The 22846-nt window shown below is 37.2% G+C and overlaps 1 protein-coding gene across 6 annotated transcripts in view; it reads left to right on the forward strand.

Annotated features, from left to right (window-relative positions):
* The window catches only part of OPA1 (OPA1 mitochondrial dynamin like GTPase), an 86873-nt gene extending 70749 nt beyond the window's left edge, over window positions 1–16124 (forward strand). For 4 of the 6 annotated variants that reach the window (XM_025913788.2, XM_086675024.1, XM_086675023.1 and 1 more), the window contains 2 exons: window positions 13225–13292; window positions 15677–16124. In XM_025913788.2, the coding sequence (XP_025769573.1) occupies window positions 13225–13289 (65 nt within the window). In that variant the 3' untranslated portion in view covers window positions 13290–13292; window positions 15677–16124. Of the gene's footprint in view, window positions 1–13224; window positions 13299–14325; window positions 14423–15676 lie in introns of those variants that run through there. The other 2 variants (XR_015240209.1, XR_015240210.1) reach the window with 2 other exon arrangements.
* The last annotated feature ends 6722 nt before the right edge of the window (window positions 16125–22846 follow it).

Raw genomic sequence — 22846 nt, forward strand, 5'->3', positions numbered from 1 at the left:
GGTTATTGATGAGAAAATCCAGACTCAAAATGGGGCATTTAGAATCAAGCACATTTTTCATGGCCTAACTCTATCTTTTAAAGAGAGCATTGAAGGATATTGATCAGTTGGTACAAGATTAAAATGACATTTACTTCTCTGTAATCTTATGTAGGCTACTGGTATTCAGTGCTTTATTAGCAAGTATATTCTTTTTGCCTTAAACTCACATTTTAACTGATTAGAAATAAGAACAAAGATAAGAAAGGTCTCTTCAGTAATGTATCGATTGAATTGAGTTGATCATTTTGAAGTAGGTTTTATTTACATGTTGTGATATATGTTTATGTGTATATTCTAATGTATAAAAAAGCAATGTACACATTTTCATCTAGAAATTAGGCTTTTTTTCCTAGCTAGTATTTCTTACCACTTCCTTACTGAGAGTCTAGAATGAAGTAACATCTTTAAAGTCGGGATTAAATTTTGGTGTGTTTTGTTTTTGAATTATGTTTTATGTATTCTCTCCATTTATAAGATGGAAATAAATGAAATCTAGTCATTGAAAACTAAATCTAATCACAAAACAATCTACTGACCTGTGAACAGTATGTTAAAAAAATAAAATTAAGCAAGATTTGAATAAATATTTTTTTAAAAAACTGGGCGAATTGGTGTGCGCTAAACTGAATGAAGTGTGCTACTTTATGAAGTAGGGGTCTCAGGGTAGTTGGGAGAGGGGAGCTAAAGGCAAAAGGAATTTTAAGTTTTTACTATTTTATACATTCCTAAACTGTTGCTTAGAATAAGCATAGGAATAAGCATAATTCAAAATTGCCTTAGAAATTTCATATTCTTAATTTTATCATATTCATAGAAACGACAAAGCTAAGTGACCAAATACTTTCCCAAATAATCTCTCGGTGATTGCGATGCCAAGAAACACTTCATGGGACTAGATAGTAATTGCTCCTCATGGGGTCATCCCTTAGCATTTGAGATTCACTGTGAATTCTTTGGATTTCCAGTACATGCCCACTGTGGATCTGTCATGTGTAAATGAATTGAAATCTTCGTTGAACTGGTGAAGTTTTCAAGTTTGTGCAACTCAAGTTTGTGCAAAGTACTTTTCCTAGTATTTTGCATTGTAGAAAGGAGTTTGCTGGGTTTTATTCACTTCAGTTAGATCTGTTTCTTGGCTGAAGGAATTCAAGTCTTTTTTAAAAACCTTGCCTGTTTAGTCTCCTTGAGGCAACACTTCATTCTCTGAGTCATAGGTACAGACTGCCTGTCTTTACCAAGTACTACCAGGATTTCAGGTGTCTGTTTCAGTCCTTCTTAACTGTGACAGAGCTGGTACATATATATATGCATTGTGGAAAATTAGAAAATACAGATGGCAGAAATTTTAAAACCATTGCCACTGTCGAGAGATGACCACTGTAACATTGTATTCTAACAAATTGTTAAAGTTTATGTATTTAATTTGAGAGAGCACACACAGTGGAGGGGCAGAGAGAGAGGGACCCAAAGAGAATCCCAAGCAGGCTCTGTGTTTGAGCCTGATATGGGCCCACACTCACCAACCATGAGATCATGACCTGAGCTGAAGTCAGAAGCTTAACCAGCTGAGCCACCCAGGCGCCCCTCTAACAAAATCTTTAACGTAGTCTTAGTGACATAGTTTCTGCACGTTTCTGGAACACATTTTTCATGAGATCTCAGGTTGGCTTCTACTTAACACCGCCAATCTTCCCCTTGTTGCCATCACTCCTGCTTCTGGTCTCTCATTTATCAGAGCAAGCTCAATTTCTCCTCTTTTTCTTCATATTAACTTATTTCAGAAAGGTTCACTGAGAAGTATAAGCAGCATTAGTAAAAATAAAACCTGTGGTACTAGTTACTTTAAGTAGGCCGTGGATTCCAAAGGCTGTACTATGGCAGAACATATTCAGAAAATCACTCTTCTTTGAAAGTTAATCCCCACCTATATCCAGGACTCTGGCACTTCCCATGTGTGCTTATGTCTTCATTGTGTCTGTCCTTCCTTCAAAAGACACTCCAGTCATCCCCACCTTAAAACTATTGGATTGATTCTTCCATACAGTCTACCTACCTTTTTTTTTTTTTTTTTTAATGTTTATTTTTGAGAGCAAGCACGACCAGGGGAGGGGCAGAGAGAGAAAGAGAGAGAGAATCTCAGGCAGGCTCCACACTGTCAGCCCAAGAGCCCAGTGCAGGGCTCAAACTCATGAACTGTGAGATCATGACTTGAGCTGAAATCAAGAGTCTGATTCTTAACTGACTGAGCCACCTAGACGCCCTGCAGTCTACCTACTTTTGATCTTGATTCACTTATCCAGAAAAACCTTCAAATGTTTGCCTGCTACCTCCACTCTCAACCGTTCGCTTTCTTAACTGAAATCTTTTCTCATTTCTACCGAATTTGGTTTTTCCAAGATTGCTGACAGTTAAGAGAAAGCAATCAGACAGGTGAGCCTCTTATGTAATTGCAGCATTTGGTACTTTGGTATCCAAATCCTGCTTGGAGCCATACAACTGTCTTAACATTTGTATAGAGCTTTGCACTTTACAGAACGTGTTATGTCTGTCCATGTTTGCCTTGTAAAGGCATATGAGGCTTATAAGGTATTATCCCACATTGTTCAGATGGGGAAATTAATGTTCATTAAGGGAAGTGATTTAGCCAGTCACATAAATATTTATAGCAAAGCCGGAGCTAACAACATGTGTTAGAGATAGTATCTTTTTAGATTTGTTTTGGGCTTCTGTTCGTCTTTAGTCTTTGGGTTTGTGTTTGTGGGTGACTACAGATAACTGAGGTAATATAATTTGGCTTCCTTTTTTAATATTATTTTCACTGTGCTAGTTTTTAAACCTGTTTTCCTAAACTAATCATTAAGAATCTAGAACATTGAATTTTTCTCCTAAAGACATATGTAATGGTTTCATTCTTCAGATAAATATATACAGGTTTATAAATCTGTGTGCTCTTACTGCTTTTTCAATGTTGTGATTTTCCCTTTCTGTAGAAAATAAGAAATTGTGACAAAATTTAAAGGTGATTTTCTAAATTAATGAATATGTAAAACTAATTCTGGAGTTCTTTTCATTTCTCTGAGCCTTATTCTGACTTCTGGACCCAGCATCAGCAGTGATACTTTTCTGCAGGGTTGTAGTAGAAGTAACTGAAAACTTAGGGAATCACCCTGACAAAACATGAATGCCCGCTAGCTCTCCTTGTGACGGGTTTAATAATAATCTGTTGTCCTGATGCAGCATTATAGTTAACAGATACAATTGTATTTCATTTTTGTTTTTCATCTCGCTTAATTCATAACTTTATTAAAACCTGCAATTTTTAGTTCCATATTTTTTCATATACTTTTGGTTTGGTTCATAAATCAGAATTACAGTCTCTGTTCTCATATTCCTTTCTTTTACTTTAAAAATTACATTAATGAGCTGACTGTTTAAGAATCATTCTCATGATTCATTCATCTGTTACGCCTCCTTTTAAAGCTTCAGCACTGAAGGTCTTTTGACAAACCAATATTTATAACAGTTTGACAGCAGGATGAGGAACAGCGTTTGTCTTTGTAACAGCTTGAAGAAAGACCCTTTCCAGGACCCAGTCATGCAGTTACAATCTTGACCTCTTTCTTAGCTGGGAACATACATACAGCAGCACCTCCCATGTGTTTTCTTGTCCCATTGACTGTCCATTCACTTCCCATCTGTTTTGCAGTCTTAAAGGAACAGAAGGGGCCCTCTTCTTATAAATCTGTCTTTGCAGGTGATAAATGATGTCCTGTCTCTTTAAGGGCTGCCTGGGTGGTTTTCCTTTTTTAAAAATGTTTCTACTTTCCACCTAACAAAATTCAGAGTAAGATACACTTTTAAGTATAAGAAGAAAATAGAAAAGAAAAAAAATGATGGATTATTTTAAACCCTTCTTAATTGATTGGGACCAAAAATTTTACTGGTCATTAGGCTAGGCTTTTTTAATCATCTCAACTAATTACCTGAATCATATTTAAATTTTTTTTTATGTTTAGATTTTTCTATGGAGACAAAAGGAATGCATTCATTTTGAAATAGTGTATTTATTTAAACTTTTTTGGGGGGGGAATAAAGCAATGTATCAATGAGTTAGCATATAAAATAACTTATAAAGATTTTTTTTTACCATAATTTGAGTTAATAGATATAATTAATAAGGCACATTTTATATACTGGATACAGAATAAAAATTCATGGGAGATGATTATTAATCTTATGGTAGAATCTAACTTTTACATTAAAAAGACAATCATGAATCCCATAAAAATTTATTATTTTTCTTCCATTGTGGAAAAGAAATGCTTTAAGTATACATATTTATATCATTGGATTTTCTAAGCATTAAGCAGAAATAAATTTTTTTTTCTCCTATGCAGAAATCACCTATAGAAGGTTAATGGGACAAATATTGTCCCCCCCTCAAATATTTTAAATTCCTGATCTTAAAAGCATTACTAGCATAAAAAGACCACTTTTCAAGTATTATGTATATTTATGAATCAGCTCTCTAATGGTACATCTTCTGTGAACTAGTTGTATTAGCTTATTTATTAATTCCCCGCCTATTCCAAAAAGGATTTGAGGCAGCTTGCAGAATGTGCAAAATGTAAAAATGCTGAATTGGAAAGTTGAATGAAGGAAGGAGGTTAAGGCAATTTGAAATAATGTGAAACGTGGGATAAGATTGGTACCCCCCTCAAAATACTTGGTTCAGGGGTTCTTCCATTTTGCAGGTAACCTGCAAATGTAGCACTGAGCTTCCTAGACAGCTGAAGCAAAATGGAAAGCAGAGTTGATTATGGGATTTATGGTGGCTGTCAGACAAAGCAGTTGCTTCGTTGAAGCATAGGTGTTCCTGGTACACACACCTGAGAAAAAATTCATCTCTGCTCACGGAAGGAACACTGAATTATATGATAAAGTAAACCAGATGACTACATATGATCATTAACTTCATGGAGCTTTTTACTATAATGTTCCTCATTGTAGGCTAATCACGTAAGCAGTTCTACGTGAAATCAAAATGACACAGTCCAGATACATAGCTATTTGGCTTATCTAAAGATGGACTTACATAGTATCTAGCATAGTATCTAATATCTAGTGTCCCCCATACAGTCTTCCATAAATATTACTTCCTCTTGTAGCTCTGAGCCTTTTAATATCAGGTAGCAGAGAGTTCAAGGTTTCACGCTCACTGACACTGACACACACCTGGAATGGAGCTGCTCAATTAAGGGCAGATCCATAAGCATTAATAGTTAGCTGAGATGTGAGATGAAATTACGATTGCCATCTACTTACAAAAGTGAAAGGCTTAGTCAGGGTTGAGGCCTAAATGTAAGCTGCTCTATGTTCGTTCATACTGAAGTCTTTGGAGAAGATATTAATATATCAAAATATTTTAAGAGGTTTTGATTATATCAGCCAAAAGAGCCTGGTAGAAATGCTTGCAGTTAGGAGTTAAAAAGAGGTAGAGAGAAAGCTGAATTTATCCACAAGTCACTTTGAGCTATTTATATATTCATCAGACTTAAGCTGTAATTTATCTCACAGACTTTCTTAAGGCAGCTCTTTCTAAATCATATTATTTGGTGGGGGGGGGGGGGTGAGGGTGGGTCTGATTATAGCAAATTTTTTAAAATAAATTTTTTAAAAATGTCATCTTTAGTGTTTGAATTATGTATCGGGTGAGTAGATTACTCAACAGTGTGAGTGAGTGAACAATGAGTTCATGGACATCTATTGCTTAGTGAGTTCTGTGCTAGACTCAGTGATTTTAAATGATGGACTTTTTTGTATGTAGATGATTCATGTAAGCAGTACCATATTGATTCCTGGGGGGAAAAAAAAACAGTATAATCCTGATCTTTCTAAAATGAATTATGTAGTCGTGTGAGAATAATATTGTCATTTGCGATTGAATTTTTACTAGGAGCTTAACATCAAATAAATAAAAAAATACTAAGGAGTAAACAAGACAATTAAGTTTAAAAAGATGTAGTTAAAACATATGATCGGTTAGTATAGTACATTTCAGTCCTAATGTAAAGCATTTTGGGCTTTGAATTCTGGACAGATTCCCTCATTTTATAGATAAAGAGACCAGGGCTGTGACATGACTGTGGTCATGAAGTTAAAGGCACAGATGGGTCTAGAAGCCTGGTTCTCCTGACCACATTATCATATAGCTTTTAACTCGTTATGTTCTCATCTTTATAAAATCCATATAAAATTACTACCCCATTGATTATTAGGGTGTTAGATAAGGGATTTCTAACATTTGTTGTCATCAAACACTCCTTTTGTTATTGTGTACTCCTGTGAAGTCTGTGTTTTAGAAGATCTGCCTATAGTAATATACTTACATTCGTTTTCATTAGGAACAGAGTTACAATCCTATCTCCTGATCAACCTAAATAATAATTGTTGCAGAGTAGATGTAATTCTGGCAAAAGAGTTCCATTTGAACTTTTGAAACAAAATAACCCAGAGGACTCTGCTACCACCTTCAGCAGACCCCTAGAAGTCAGTGACCCCACCCAGCTTTGAAATTACCATACCAGTCTCAGACAGCTTTCCGGAACATAGGAGTCTCCTTTTTCTGTAACGAGCAGAAGTAATTCTGTTCATCCTTGTTAATGAGTCGATTTAAAAATAATCATAGCTCAAGAAAAAAAAAAGAAAAAAGGCTCTTTGTAGGGGGAAAAAAACTACAGGACCAAGATTCAGAAGAGAAGTGTTAGGGGCTCCTGGGTGGCTCAGTGGGTTAAGCATCAGACTTTGGCTCAGGTTGTGATCTCGCGGTTCGTGAGTTTGAACCCCGCGTCGGGCTCTGTGCTAACAGCTCAGAGCCTGGAGCCTGCTTCGGATTCTGTGTCTCCCCCTTTCTCTGCCCTTCCCGTGCTCATGCTGTGTCTCTCTCTGTCTCTCAACAATAAATAAATGCTAAAAAAAAAAAAAAAAAAAAAAAGTGTTAGATTTGGCTACACACCTTGGATTGTCGCTTTGCTTCTTCCTCTCGACTATAAAAGGTGCACATTTTTTCTTGTGCTAAATCTAAGATTTTGACTATCTTAAATCTTAAGATTTAACGTATCTTTGAGAATCTTAAAGCTTGTCTCTGGTTCACCCTTTCTGTTTGTTTTCTTCCCTTGTTTCCTTGTACTCTAGATAATCCCTTTAAATACGGAACTTCTAAAGAGCACTTACAGTAGGATTGTCTAATAAAAGGCAAGCCTTTTGATGAGCAACATATATTACATGTTAAGAACTTTTTAAAATTTTCAGTCCTTTAGTGAATAGCTTTTTTACAGCAAAACCTCACCTCCAAGGTGTCCTCAAGTTTCACTCTAAATGTGTATACAGCAGTTCTGTTAAGGTACATTGTGATCTGTGGATGTGTGGTTTGCTTAAGGTACACTGCGTTAGTTTGCAGTTTGTTTTTCATGCTTTCTTTAAAAACATCAAAAGTTGTAAAAGATTTATTTCAGTGCATGTGGTAGTGTTTTGTGTGTGATTCTTTGTTCCTATTCTAAACTGTTATTAACCACTGAAGTGAACCTTCTCCCAGGTTTGGCCTTTTGGTATTCACAGTGTATTCAAAACCTAATTACAGATTAGTCTATATTTGAGACTTTTAGAGCAAGTATCAGAAGATTCAAAAAGAAATTGAGAGTAGCACTATCATTTCATGTGGAGATAAAGAGACCCAAAACATGAATGGGTGCTAAGTCATCTGAAGAAAAAAGAGAAGGACCTTCATTCACTGAGAGGGGCGGTTTATGAGGTGGGGATTATGGGAATATTCATGACTCAATCAAGAAGCACAATGAATTGATGTCTGAAATAGTTCATCTTTTAAGTAAACATTGGATAAATGGCAAGTAGACTCAGTATTCACTACATGTAGAATTGCCTATTTCAGAGCAGAAATAGCAGTTCAAACAGAAATAGGAGTTTGTTCATCCCTTCCTGAGTTGGTTTAATTTATCAGGTTAATCTGAAATTTTATAAGAGTTCTCCAACTATAAATATTTAAGGCAAATGTTTAATAGAAAAAGGAGTTTGCTTTATAATTACCCTTTGCTAATCTGTATGCACATTTCTGTGGGCAAGTAGTTTCTAATGGCAAAATAGTTAAGTACAGTAAGATTTTGGGACTTGAAAACACTTTAACACTGGGACATTAGTGTTTGGAAGGATCAGAAAGTAGAAAGTTTTAGTTGCTGACATTCAACTTTGATTTTTATGAATAAGTCTTGTTTTCTGTGTGCAGCTGGATGGCATAGTTAGTATATAGGAAGTGCTGAAGACTTTTATCAGATTTTGAAATGAAGGAATTCAAATATGGGAAATAATGCTGTTTATTATCTGTAATATAGCTCCTTTGCAAAGAATGAAAGCAATATACTTTCTAAAGCTCTGTGTGTGTGTGTATGCAGTGAGCATATTTTGGTCTTCTGAATAAGGTGAAATAATTAAATTGAAATTTCTCTTTCCACTTACTGTATTGTGAGACCTGAGTATTCTCTGTCCCGTGTTGCTTGTGTGGTTCGAGTGACCCTCCAGCTTTCCTGGATCTTCATTGTCAATGTGTATGTACCCTGCCTTCTGTTCCCAGGCTGGCTCTACACCTTGTGCTCCTGGCTTCTGCCCTCTTGGTCACTGGTATAACACCCAGGAAGTCTGTTGAGTGATTTTTTTTTCTTGATAACCTGCAGCCTTTGTTTTCTGTACCATATTTTTGGGAATTTCATTTATCGTTTATCAGGTATTTGTTGAGCATGTGTAGTGAGTCAGACATTGTTGTAGACATTGAAGATGCTGAACTTTTTTGGTCCAGTTTCATACGTTTGTATTGTTTTCCAAGGGTTTTTTCAAATATATGTAGGTAATAATATTTATTATACTTTTCTTAGTTATTTCTAGGCACAGAACTACTTAGGAAGGTGCTTGGTAACTATTCCATTCCCTCATTTTTACCACAGTATGTCTTATCTCAGGTAAAAGGTAAAGCTCACAACAAATACCCTTCAAATAATAGCATTTGTTTTGTTACCATTTAGAGTCTGTATCTGGTAGCGGATCTAGTATGTTTCCAAATCAGAGAAACGTGCACAAAGCTAACTCTGCAGGCTTCAGGTCCTTGTCTTCTTCAGGGACACCTTCAGGGCTGTATGAGGACCAAATGAAATGTGGGATTTAAAATCACCTCAAACATAGTAGATACTTCATAGACTCAGCATGAGGTAGGTAGGAAGTGATCAAGGAATTCTTCTCAAAGGCAAGATAGCATCTGTGTCCCCATATCACTGCATTAAGTACATTGTATAAAATGAAGGAACAAAGAAATGGATTTTTAAATTTAGTGTAAAAAGAGTACATTTATCACAGTTATTCTTTTTTCTTTTCTTTTTTTTGTTTTTTGTTTTTTTGTTTTGTTTCTTTGAGAGACAGAGCGAGCAAGCATGGGAGCAGGGGAGGGGCAAAGGGAGAAGGACAGAGAGAGTCTTAAACAAGCTTCACACCCAGCACAGAGCCTGACGCAGGGCTCTGTCTCACAAGCTTGAGATCAGGTCACGAACGACAGTTAGAGTCAGACGCTCAACCGAGTGAGCCACCTAGGTGCCCCTTCTTTTTTCTTTTCACATTCACCTCCACTGTCTCCTCTCTTCTCCTCTCCCCCCGTTACCTCCTAGTAACTTACTTAAATGCCCTTTGTGTCATTTTTGACATTTCAGAGTATGTTGGCACGGTGCCCTGATATTCTAGTTGAAAATATTTTGTAAAAACAGCTTTTTAAAAGGAAAATTTGGCAATTTTATTCTGTGACTAGTCTTCTTATTAATCAGACAGTCTTTTAACTTTTATTTAGAAAAAAACATATCGCTTATCTCTAATTTTATAAGAATTTGAATTTGATTCAGACTCCACAGTTAGACACCTGCATCAGAGTGGCTCTTGGTCTGTCAATACAAGTAGATCTTGCTCTGAACTCTCTCTTCTGAGTGATGCTACTGAGCCACCCAGTCCCAGATTGTGCAGCTGAGGATGGAGGTCATGGACAGGGCAGAAGGATGGACAGAGCTGGCCGTGCTTGGACTCAGGTCGTGGAGCAAACAGTCAGAATTCTTCTCATGCAGTACACCTTTCCCAAGTAGTATAGCTCAGTGAGATGGTTAGAGGAACTGCCATGGCTTTAAGTACCTGTTTTAGATTTCCATATGTTGTGCTATTTAAGCCAGATGTTTTTTTTAAATTTTTTTTTTAATGCTTGTTTATTTTTGAGAGAGAGAGAGAGAGAGAGAGAGACACACACAGCATGAGCATGAGTGGGGGAGAGGCAGAGAGAAAGGGAGACACAGAATCTGAAGCAGGCTCCACGCCCTGAGCTGTAAGCACAGAACCCGACTCAGGCGCAAACCCACAACTGTGAGATCGTGACCTGAGCCGAAGTCGGATGCTTAACCGACTGAGCCACCCAGGTCAGATGATTTTTTAAATACCTTGTCCATTTCCAAAATTCTGTCAGACAATTTAGAAAACGCTTTTTCTCCTACTGTCCCCTTTTTAAAAAAATTCTTCAGTTGATGAACTGCACTATGTAGAGCTCTCTAAATACTCATGAAGAAAATAGGTGAAGCTCTTTCTAAGCAACAAGATGAATTAGTTTTAAAAATAAGAATGTGAGGGGCGCCTGGGTGGCACAGTCGGTTAAGCGTCCGACTTCAGCCAGGTCACGATCTCGCGGTCCGGGAGTTCGAGCCCCGCGTCGGGCTCTGGGCTGATGGCTCAGAGCCTGGAGCCTGTTTCCGATTCTGTGTCTCCCTCTCTCTCTGCCCCTCCCCCGTTCATGCTCTGTCTCTCTCTGTCCCAAAAATAAATAAACGTTAAAAAAAAAAAATTAAAAAACAAAAAAATAAGAATGTGGCCTTATTTTGAGAAAGGAAGTATGTTTACCGGTTTGTTGACTTAAAAAATAGTACAGACTGCCAAAAAATACAGATTAAACTTCCAAGAGATAGGTTGGGATTATAGGTTGGGTTTCTCTAGTTTACTTTTACGTAAAAGGAATTATTGTTGTCTCTGCGATAACTGTTATCATGTTTGCTCAGTAAATAGTTGAATTAAAACAGTATGGCTTTTTTTTTTTTTATATATAGATTTGGTGTTAGTCTCAGATTAATACCAAGAAGTAGTAGTGTTAAATTGCTGGGAAATGAAGATGAAGACATTATGTTCTTTATATGCAGCTGGATAGACTTTGTCGAGTTCCTGCAATGCTCATGAGAATTCATAAAAAGGACAATTCTTCCTTTTATTGGCTGCTCATCAAAACTGCTGCCCCACTGATAGAAAGGAATACTTTATGTCTTCAATTGCAGATTATTTTTAAATATAAAAGATAAAATGTTGAATATTAATGTACTTTATGTGATTTTTCTATAGATATAAAGCAGAATGCTTTACAGTTTTGCCTCTAGATCAATAGCTTTGAACCAGTCACTTCACTTTAATTGGTAATTCCCACTAATATATAAAATTGTGTTAAAAGGACAAATATATATATATATATATATGTTTATTTTTGAGAGAGAGAGAGAGAGCACAAGCAGGGGAGGGACAGAGAGGGAGACACAGAATCTGAAACAGGCTCCAGGCACTGAGCTGTCAGCACAGAGCCTAACGCGGGGCTCAAACTCAAAAATTGTGAGATCATGACCTGAGCCGAAGTCAGACGCTCAACCGACTGAGCCACCCAGGTACCCCACCACAAACTATATTTTAAAATGGGAGTTGCGTGATTAAGTAAGCAATGAAGTAGAATAAATCATGACTTCCATTTTTTGCATATTGGGAGATTGACATGTCCTGTGTGTGAATAGTTTGTATTTGTGAAAGAAATCTTTATATTTCAGAGAGAAGTTATAGATTTTATTTGGAAGTCTGCAAACATGAAAACATAAAATCAAATAAAATAATGTAAATCTGTCTTCAGTGACTTTGAGGTTTTTGTTGTTGTTGTTTAATACATTTTTTAATGTCTGTTTATTTTTGAGAGAGAGAGCACAAGCGGGGAAGGGGCGGAGAGAGAAGGAGACACAGAATCCGAAGCAGGCTCCAGGCTCCGAGCTGTCAGCACAGAGCCCGACGCGGGGCTTGAACTTAATGAGCGGTGGTGATATCATGACCTGAACCACAGTCAGAAGCTTAACCATCTGAGTCACCGAGGTGCCCCTGACTGTGGTGTTTTTAAACTTTATACATTTATAGCTAGGAAAGTACATTTGTATGTATTTTTAAAGTGTTATTGCCCTTTTAATACTTGTTGCAGATATTTTCTACAATTTCTTTTGTCTTTTAAATTTAGGACATTTTGACATATAAAGTGTACATTTTAATGTGATCATACTAGTAATCTTTTCCTTTGTAGCTTTCTCCATTTATCCTAGAAAGTCTTTTTCCAGTCTAAGGCCTGTTAAATACACTCCTGTATTCTTTTTTAATTCTTAAAAATGGTTTCATTGGGACACCTGGGTGGCTCAGTTAAGCATCCAACTCTTGATTTCGATTCAGGTCATGATCTCATGGTCATGAAATCGAGCCCCACGTCAGGCTCCACACAGTGTGAAGCCTGCTTGGGATTTTCTGTCTCCTTCTGTCTCTGCCCTGCCTCCAACTTGTGCTCGCTCTCTCTCTCTCTCTCTCTCTCTCTCTCTCTCTCAAAAGATATAAACATTTTTTAAACAATTGTTTCATTATTTTATATTCTCCTCTGTTGCAGATATTGCTAACCGAGTCTTTGGTTGGACTCCAGAGAATCTGAGAATTCCTTAAAATTCTACATGCAATGATATATGTGTCTATACGTACATTTTTCTCTGTAACATTCCGTAATTCTTATTACATTCTCAGCGGGGTCAGTCACAAAGCCCATATTCCTCCCCTTTCCAAAAAATTGTTAAGAGCTACTATAACAATCCATTTGAACATTTTTTGGATCTAAGGTGATACGTGATGCTAAGGTAATTTTTGTCCCTTTTCCAAAATAGTTTAAGTATCCCAGACAGTTTATTGAATAATTCTCTTCAAAGATTTGTGATGCCTTTGAAAATAAATTCACTTTTAATTAATCTAATAATCTTTTTATCTCCACAGAGAAAGTTAGAGAAATTCAAGAAAAACTTGATGCTTTTATTGAAGCTCTTCATCAGGAGAAATAAATGGTAATAAGTTAGTAAGAGCCTTCTTACTGCATTCATACTGACTAAATGCAAAATATATACTTTTTAACTTATTATAGTTTGTCATTGTACATGACTATATCCTGCTTGTTCCTGAATAATAATTTTAATGTAATTAAATAATTTTAAAGGCAGGAATCTCTGAAATTAATTCTAAATTTCATATGTACAATGTTCCTCTTGAATACTTGATTGCCTTCTGGGTGAACTAAAAATATCCTCTAGAACTCATTTTGAACAGAGGAAAAGTAAACAAAGCTAAGATATTTCATAATATGCATGTGGCTCATAAGTTTTGTGCATGTAAATAATCAAACTGTAGCCTTCATTATTTTATTTCTCATTGTTCATATTCAGTGGACAATGATGTGTATGTTAACTTGCAAAACATTTTATTTGGCTTGACTAATAATAATTGTTCTTGATTTTATTCTCTTATGTTTAAAACCATTTCTCCTGTTTAAAGTAACTCAGATAGCCTTAGAATGGAGTACTCTTCTGAATGTGTGGACTCTTATCTAATTCTGTAGTCTGGCATTGTAAGCATGTTCCAAATAAAGTATTGTATCATTAAATACAGATTTCCCGTAGTAGCATAGTAAACTGCTAATTACTGCTGAAGAATTATAATTAGTAAGTCTTTTGCTTTTATTGAAGAAGTTGAGAAAGGGAAGGTGCTCTAATTAAGACATTATCATTTCTTTAAGATATTTAATTAGTCACTTTATCTGTGAGCCTTTCCCTGTAGGCAGCCTGCAACACAGTCAGAACTGGAAGGAGTATTAAAGTAAAACATTCCCTCCCTAGCTGCATTCATTTCAGAAAAGGCCCTGTGACCAAACTACGTGTTTTCCTCTAAGGGAGGCACAGTACATTTGAGAAAGCAAGCCAGAAAAGGAAGTGCAGCTCAGACCACTATCCCTCAGAACAGCATACCAGCAATAAGTGAGAGAGGAAGAAGTTAGAAAGCTTTCCAGTAATGTTTTATTACTTGGTTTTGTCTCTCTCCCCTAAGTTAAGACAGATGTATACATGGATGTACACAAAAATGTATCCAGAGAGTAAATATCAACCATCTTTGACACAGTCCAAAAAGAATTCATTGTTTTCAAGTATCTGTGTTCATAAATGTTTTATACAACTTCAGTGTATGAAAATTTCCTTTTAAAACCATAAAGTTGTTATGATACCTTCCTCCTTGTCATAATTACTATCAGTAATTCATGTTAGAAATAAACATTTTGAGAGCCTTCTTGATTTGGAGATTCTCCTCTTCAGCACCAAAGTTCACTTGATATTTGTTTGTAAAGGTGGTTTGGGGGGGGAAGAAGATTCATGAAAATCACAGAAACCCCATTAAAAATATAAGCTTCATTTCTCTCTTTAATGAAATGAAGAAGCCTAAAGGCAGCCAGTGTTTTACATAATAGTGTCAGTACCCTGAACTGGTTAGTGTGACATCTAGTGTTACTGTTGCTATTGGGAACGTGCCTTTTCCTGCCAGAGAGTCTGTCTCAAGTGGAGGCCAGGGTAGTCGTAAGAGCTAAGTTGCAATAATCTGTGTCTATGAGGAAACCATCCCAGTTTTCTTTGTTCTTTACTTGTCTTTAGTCTCTACAGCCCTTCCTAGCCCTTGGGTTTTATAACCCTGTGAACTATTTGAATATTGGAAAGATCAACTATTTTGTACCCTGAAAATCCATTTAAAAGAATAAATGTGGCAAAATTGTAGCCTTGCTTCATTCTGACCATTTTATAAAGTTACCAGTCACTTTAAAGAATAGTTTTTGTGTGTGTGTGTGTGTGTGTTTTAAGTTCATTTATTTATTTTGATAGAGAGCGAGAGCAAGGGAAGGGCAGAGAGAGAGGGAAAGAGAGAATCCCAAGCAGGCTCTACAGTGTCAGCACAGAGCCCAATGCAGGGCTCAAACTCACTAACTCTGAGATTGTGACCTGAGTCAAAACCAAGAGTTGGACTGAGCCACCCAGGGGCCCCTGAGGAATAGTTTCTTAATGATAGTTTTAACATGTGTTGAGTTCTTCAACCTGATAATTTTAAGTAATTCATTCTGATAATTGCTGAAGATATTTATACCCAGCACAGCCAAACACAGATTCCTTCTACCAATTTTAATATGTTTTTAAATTTTTTCTGTAAAAAACTAATGACAGTATTTTTTAATTCACACACGTTTAATAAAATTGTCACATTGTTATAGTAGGTGATATTTTAAATTTCATGAAACTAGCGAACAGGCAATTAAGCTTCAGTATTTTTTTATGATCATGCAGTAATAAAAGTTTATTTAGAAATTATGCATTTGTCTCCCCATACCTTAATTTATCAAATGTGTTTATTTTTACAGAATCCTACTCATAATATAATCACCTCCGCATACATGTGAAGAAAGAAAACTCCAAAGTCTTTTGTCCTGCCTTTTTTCCTTCTGCTATTCCACCTTTCTAAACATGAAATAAAGTCATGGGGTAAAACTACTTAATGCGAATCAGAGGCACTTTGACCATCAGTTGCCTTTTGAATGCACAAAGAGTGGAAATGGCATTAAAATCCTATCTTATTGTATTGAAGTGACACATTGAGATAATACAAGTGGTGTGGCCGTTAGGTTGAGCCCTTGACGATAAGAAACTTGCTGTCCTGCTTGTGTCATTTGTGGTGGCACTATTTGTGGTGGCACTCGTTCACCTAATTCATTAGCCGGTGCTGCTCAGAGTCCGTTTCTTCTCTGGGGAAAAAATGCCAGGTGTTGTGAAAAGCTATCGATTGTATATAAAGTGATGGTAACCCGCTAACTTGTTGTCTGTATCTGTAAATGTTCTTCATCCAGAAACTATCTGATTATGAAAATTCAGTCCACATTTATCATGTGAAAGAGAACGTAAACAGAAGAACCCTTCAAATAGGTTAATTTGGATTGCAACAATTCCGTGTGCATTCAGTGGAAGAGAGCTCAGCCTTCCCTGACAGCTTAGAGAGCTGCCTGGGAAGCTAACTCAGCAGCAGCTTACCTGTTTGCTTCAATGGATGTTTTTGTACTTTCTGTCTCCATTTGAAGTTCATTCATTTTGGATGTGGTATAGGTGAGCAAGGTTTTCGGTTAACTTTGTGGGGGGGTGGGGGTTACCTGTTGACAGAGCTGTTGGATTGAGACACAGGATAGGGAAGATAAAGAATAATCAGTTGACTAGTTTTATTAGACTGTCAAGCAGTTCAGGGAGGCAGCAGGAAAAGGCTCTTTCATAAGAGTGCATTATTTCAACAGCATGTTAACCATCTCCCTCTTAGCTGAACTTTTTAAAATTTTTTTTTTTTTTCAACGTTTTTTATTTATTTTTGGGACAGAGAGAGACAGAGCATGAACGGGGGAGGGGCAGAGAGAGAGGGAGACACAGAATCAGAAACAGGCTCCAGGCTCTGAGCCATCAGCCCAGAGCCCGATGCGGGGCTCGAACTCACGGACCGCGAGATCGTGACCTGGCTGAAGTCGGACGCTTAACCGACTGCGCCACCCAGGCGCCCCATTAGCTGAACTTTTAAAGAGAAACATAAAATTGGATTCATTGCAGTTCAGTTACAATACCTTCACAGCATTTTTGTGTGTGTCATAAATACTTTTTTATTGGCTAAAGGACTTTAAAGCAAAGAAGTATACCATTTTTGACTTCAAATGTCTTTCTCATTTATCTCTGCTCTTTGCTTCCATTTTGTTAAGCCTTTAGTATTCTAATAAAAATGCCCATTGTGTGACAGTTTTTTACAGTTTTTTGGAGGTTGGTTGTTTTTTTTTTTTTTTGAATTCTGTTTTGGTAACAGTTCCCTTGCTACCCTACCTTTTTTTTTTTTTTTGATTTAGTATCCATAGCATTGTGATTTCTCTTGAGATCTGATGACACTTAATACATAAGGTTGGAAGGGTAGCGCAAAATATTTCAGAAATCAAGAGTTCAGTATATATTTGTTTTATACTGTTTGATAAGATATGTAGATCCAGGTTTAATCAGCTGGTAGCAGTGTATATTGTTATTTGGTGGATGAGGAGTCTAGAACATTTCATGTGTCTTTCAGCTCTAGGGCTAGTAGGGGAACAGCAAGGGAGTACCCTCCCGTGCCCCCTGCCCCGGGTGTTCTGTGCTGAATGTAGAGGTGACCTCACTGGTAAACTCTCTCTAACCAGTGCTGCTTGCTGGTAACCCCTCATTGAAGCAGACACCATGTAATTATTTTTTTTGTAGTTGTAAATCATAACCACTTTACAACTACAAATCTATTTCCAAAGAAATAGGACCGTGTTTATTTGTATGTGCTATGGATGGGGAAAAAATGCCCTCAGCTATAATGTGTAGATTTTTTCTAAGCTAAAGGCCGATGTTCAGTGAGACCTTTTATCACATCCCTTTGTATAAATTTAAGAAACGGGGATGGAGAATCTTCATTTCTCTGAGATCAGTATCTGTAATTTAAACATATAAATAGATGATTAAAAACCCCAAATAAGAGTCCAGACCTCCCACATCCCCCACAGTACATGTAGATGTTACATGACTTCTTTCTTTCGTGGACTACATACTTTTTTTTTTTTTCCTTTTTAGCCTATCTCATTCTAAGCATGCCTTTTTTTTTTTTTTTTCTTGAAAGCTAGGTTGATGCAGATGTTATTAAAAGAAAAAATAAAATTCGGATTCTCAACAGTAAACCCTGTGTGTTGTGTCTGTAGTTCAAAAATTACAAATGATTCAAATTTAAACAGATCGCTTCAGAAATTCAATGTATAGGAGTTAAATTCTAACTAGACCAGGAATCCTTTGTTTTTCAGGTCAGAATTTGCAAAGAGTAGCATGAACAAAGCTCTGTATGGGAGACTGAGCAACTGTAAATAAATTAGATCTAAAATTTAGTCAGGGTATCAGTTTTAAGAATCCGTACTCATAGGCAGTGCACAGTGGGAAACAAGTGGTCCTCGCTGCTTCAAGTTGAATCAGCTGCGCTATGGCCACAGGTGGAGCAATCAGCCTTTCTTAGTAGCTTAATTACATTCTCTCCTCTTTGCATTATTCTCCCTTTTCAGGCTTTACTCCAATGGACTCCTTCCCGCAAATAATGTAGCCCCAAGTACAAATGAATAGCGTAAAAATGAGGAGGGAACATTGCAGAGAGCGGTGCTTCCTAACCTTATAATTTGGGAGTTTTACATGTGATGAAGAGCGAGCGTAGGCTTAAAAGACAAATTCCTTAGCTAGTTTATAATCTTATATTTATTTTAGATGTATCTATTTGCAAAAAGAAGGACAACATTTTAGTTTTCCAGTAAGAGGGATCAGAATGATGCTTTTTATCTCTGTGCTTTTTATCTCTTGTTGGCTGTAGTTTTAGGTTCTTTAGCAATATAGAGATGTGCTTGCAGATATACTCACTTTTGGATGATCGTGGCTATGTGTTCAAACATTTAAAACATAACCTTGTTTTGTTCACTGTGAATGAACTCTGTATTTTTTAAAACCTTCACACTACATGTGGATGTTACTGCGGTTTCTGTTTTGCCTGTGCTTTTAATCTAAGGTCATTTGTGTAGATTAGTAATTAAAGTAATTTAAATCATGTTCTAATTCTATATTGGAGAGCACCTTCTACGTTTTCTCTGTATTAACGAAGGGCTGAGAGAGAGTGAGACCTTTGCAGTATAACCAAATTCATGGTCTGATAAGCCTCTTAATGTGGCTCTTCTCTGAATACTTACATTTCACATGCTTCACATTTCACAGCTGTAATCCATGGTCAAACAAATGCCTTTTTTTTTTTTTTTCGTATCTTGATACTTGTCAAACATTTTGGTATTTTTCTTTGATAAAATTCATTAAAAATGTCTTTTAAGTGGATTTTGCTGCCACGGCCGTCATTTTCCTTAATGATGCTAGCATGTTCATTCGTACAGGAGGCTTACTAAAACGTCATGCCTAAGTCTTAAAAGGGAAGGCAGCTTAAGGATTCTTCCATCTATCACCTTTTTATGAACACCCATTTCTCATTTTTGTTTTCTTCCCAGAACTTTGCTCGTAAAGGATGCTTATTAAATACTTGTTGATCACTTGGTATGTAAAATAAGTCAGAGTGTAGGTGTACCTTCTCCAAGATTTCTATGGCTGGCCGAAGTCAAAACTAGGGAAAGACTCAAAGTCATGATTGCTTCAATAAGTAAGTACATGGTGGCTGGAGTATGGTTTATTTCTGGTGAATAAATGTCAGGAGACTCTGAATTCCTTTGGACGGTTTTATAGAGAAGAACACATTTGAATCATATTAGCATGTATTTTACTCACCACTGTTAACAGATCAGTCTTAGGATGAGGTGCAAAAAGTAGTTCGCATTAATTTTTTACCCTTTGTACATTTCAAGTTCAAAATCTTCATGTGTCAAAAAAGCTTGAAGAATTTAATAATTTGGTTTCTTTTCATGCTTCCAGTTGAAGCATTAGTAACTTTTTAAAAATCATTACTTTTTTTAGTTGAAGTACAGTTGCCATGTGATGTTAGTTTCAGGTGTGTGAAGAATTCTCTTTATCCAAGTCAAGTAGCGGTCATGCGCTTGTAAATAATACAGATGTATTGTTTAACCGTATTACAAAATATATTTTAAAATAATCAAGCATACCCAATTTGTGATAACTAAAATGGTCACTTCCTGCCCATATTAAACTAAGCAGATAGATGTGGAAAAGATGAGTGCAACAAAAATTGTCAAAGATTAAAAAGCAGAACAGTATCGGGGCACCCAGGTGGCTCAGTCAGTTAAGCGTCTGACTCGGTTTTGGTGCAGGTCATGATCTAACTGTTTCGTGAGTTCAAGCCCCATGTGGGGCTCTGCACTCACCATATAGAGCCTGCTTGGGATTCTCCTTCTCTCCCTCTCTGTCTCTACTCCTCTCCTGCTCACATTGTCTCTGTCTCTCTCAAAATAAACATAAAGCAGTATCGGGAAAGTTGAAATGTGAGTGATCTTTACCCTGAAAAAGATAGTTTTATGAAGTAAGGGTAAGGAAAATGTACATTATAAAGCACTGGATTAAATACACATCTTGAAATGATAGAGTTGAGTTACTACGAGCTTGAAAATTGAGAGTGAGTACAGGAGCACTCCCTGAGATTCTTGAGTTGGTGTTCACGTTCTGTAGGACCAGTGCTGAGGTTCTTTGGGCGTCAAGTCACTGAGGAAGAAATAACTTTTAAATGTTTTTAAATCCATTGTCCCTTCATTCTTTGTCGTAAAGAATTCTTAACCTGTTTTGTTTTTAATTAGTCTAGGTGTTAGCCTGGATCCTCTCTAGGTATTTGAGAAAATTCAAAAATCTAGGGGGTTTTGTTTGTTTCTCAAAGTTTTTCGAGAGCGTGAAAGTGAGGGAGAAGGGCAGAGAGGGAGAGAGAGTCTTAAGCAGGCTCCACACTCAGTGCAGAGCCTGATGTGGGGCTCGATTCCATGACCCTGGGATCGTGACCTGAGCTGATATCAAGAGTTGGATGCTCAACTGACTCAGGCACCCCCAAAACCTGTGTTGTAAAAACCTGTAAGCATGAGGCCCCACTGTAGACCCAGTCATCATTCCTTGACACTGTCAGCTGCCTCCCACAGAGGGGTACCTAATGGCTGGGTTACGAATACAGTTCGCACTACTTAATGTTTGAAGCAGCATATCTGTTCTGCAGCTTACTTTTGGAGTGACGGAATCACATAGCAACAGCATGGAAATTAGAATTTTATCCACTTGTCAGAAAATAAAATCATGGTTTACATGATCTAGCAGCGCTTGCCAGCTCATGAGACCTCTAACACTGGTGAGACAGTATGTAGAGAATAGGCTGACTCCACCTCCTTGCTTTCCTCAAGTTTTTCTGAGGATTGGCCAAATCATCAAGAAGCAAGACTGCCTGGATTACTGACACTCACCTACTTCTTAATTTCTCTAATATGCCCTTGGCTTTCACAAATGCTATGTGATGTACCCACTTGCAGAAAACACACAGCGTCTTTTGCAGAAGTAAAACCTAAGGACGTGTCTCTGTTATCGTTTAACTTCATTAAAGTAAGGATTACTAGACACTTCAGGGCCAGCAAAGCTTCCCACTCCTGATAAATGGATATGCCGCTCTCCTTCTGTCAAAGAGAACTCAAGACCTTAACCTGTTTCTTTACTTCAGCTGCCGGAAATGCTGAAATTAATTGACCTCTTAAGGAATTAACCTATCCATTCTCCTGCATTCCAGTTTTGGTTTGAATCTCTCTTCTCCATATGTCCTAACATGGAAATAGTCCCCCATCGTTAACGAAGTGCAGTGCTTACTACTTCTCCATCAAGAGGTGTATTTGTCTAGGGGGCTCAGGTCGGAAGTTCCCACACTTGCACCCGCCTTATCTGTGCCTTGAGAACACAGCACACACCCAATTACAATAGGGAACCTGCCTCCTTGAGTAACACTAGCAGAAGGAGGAGGTGCCTGGTGTGTGTTGGGAGAAAGGTGCAGATATAACACACATTACTAAGGGCTCATTACAAAGGCCTTTGCAGGACTGAGCACACAGCAGAGAAGTGTACTGTCACTGGCCGTTAGCTTTTTGGGATCCGTCTAGAAAGCCCCGAAGCCTTTTTAATGGGCAGTATCCTATCTTGCCAAAGATTGGTCCCATGAAATTTTTGGTTTTTCTTTTAAATTTTGGAGTCAAGAATCTAGAGCAAAGGAACCAGTATGTCTTGTGTTTTGCATTCATCATCACAGGCAGTATTATTTCCATGTTTTGAATGAGGAAGTTGGCTCAGAGAAGTTGTAAGTAACTTGCCCAAGGTCATTCTAGTGAGTAGCAAAGTCTAAATTCGAAAACAAGTCTGGTTACAAACCTGTGTGCACTTTGCAAAATAGGCCGCCTCTCAAAAATACTTTTAGAACAGTGAACTTATTTATGAAATCAGGAGTACGCTGGGCACTGACACACCTAGGAAGTGTACAAGGATTAACGCTAACTGTGTGAAGCTGTTACTGCACTATAAGAATGGGGGTCCCTACGGGGCCCTAGGGGACAAGGTGATACTGAGATTCAGGGGGCTCTAATCTCATGTCTGCCCCAGATCTCAGATTTCAGGAGTAGAAGTGAGTTCTTTGTGATTTTTTCCTCAACATGTTAATCATGTTAATTTTTCCATCTTACCTATGCTGATTCTCTAAATTTTTTGGAGTTAGCCCAACTGTTCCGATCCCGAATTATTTTTACCCCAATTTTGAAAACCTTGACTGAAAATTTATATTCCCAAATTTTGACTGCCTTTCCATTTCTAATAAATGTAACACTCGAAAGAAAGTCTATTTGCAGAAGCTTTTACAATTTTAACTAAATTTATTTTTAAGACTATCATATATATAAGTTTCTTGGCCCGAGAGTTTCTAGTTTCCCAGGACTATAGGTGTGGAAATAGATACTTTTCTTGCCACCTTTCTCATGAGTTTATCCTTTCGTGTATCAGATCATCCTTAA

Source organism: Puma concolor, chromosome C2 (genome assembly GCF_028749965.1).
Source record: "Puma concolor isolate L17-30 chromosome C2, mPumCon1.1.hap2, whole genome shotgun sequence".
Classification (NCBI taxonomy): domain Eukaryota; kingdom Metazoa; phylum Chordata; class Mammalia; order Carnivora; family Felidae; genus Puma; species Puma concolor.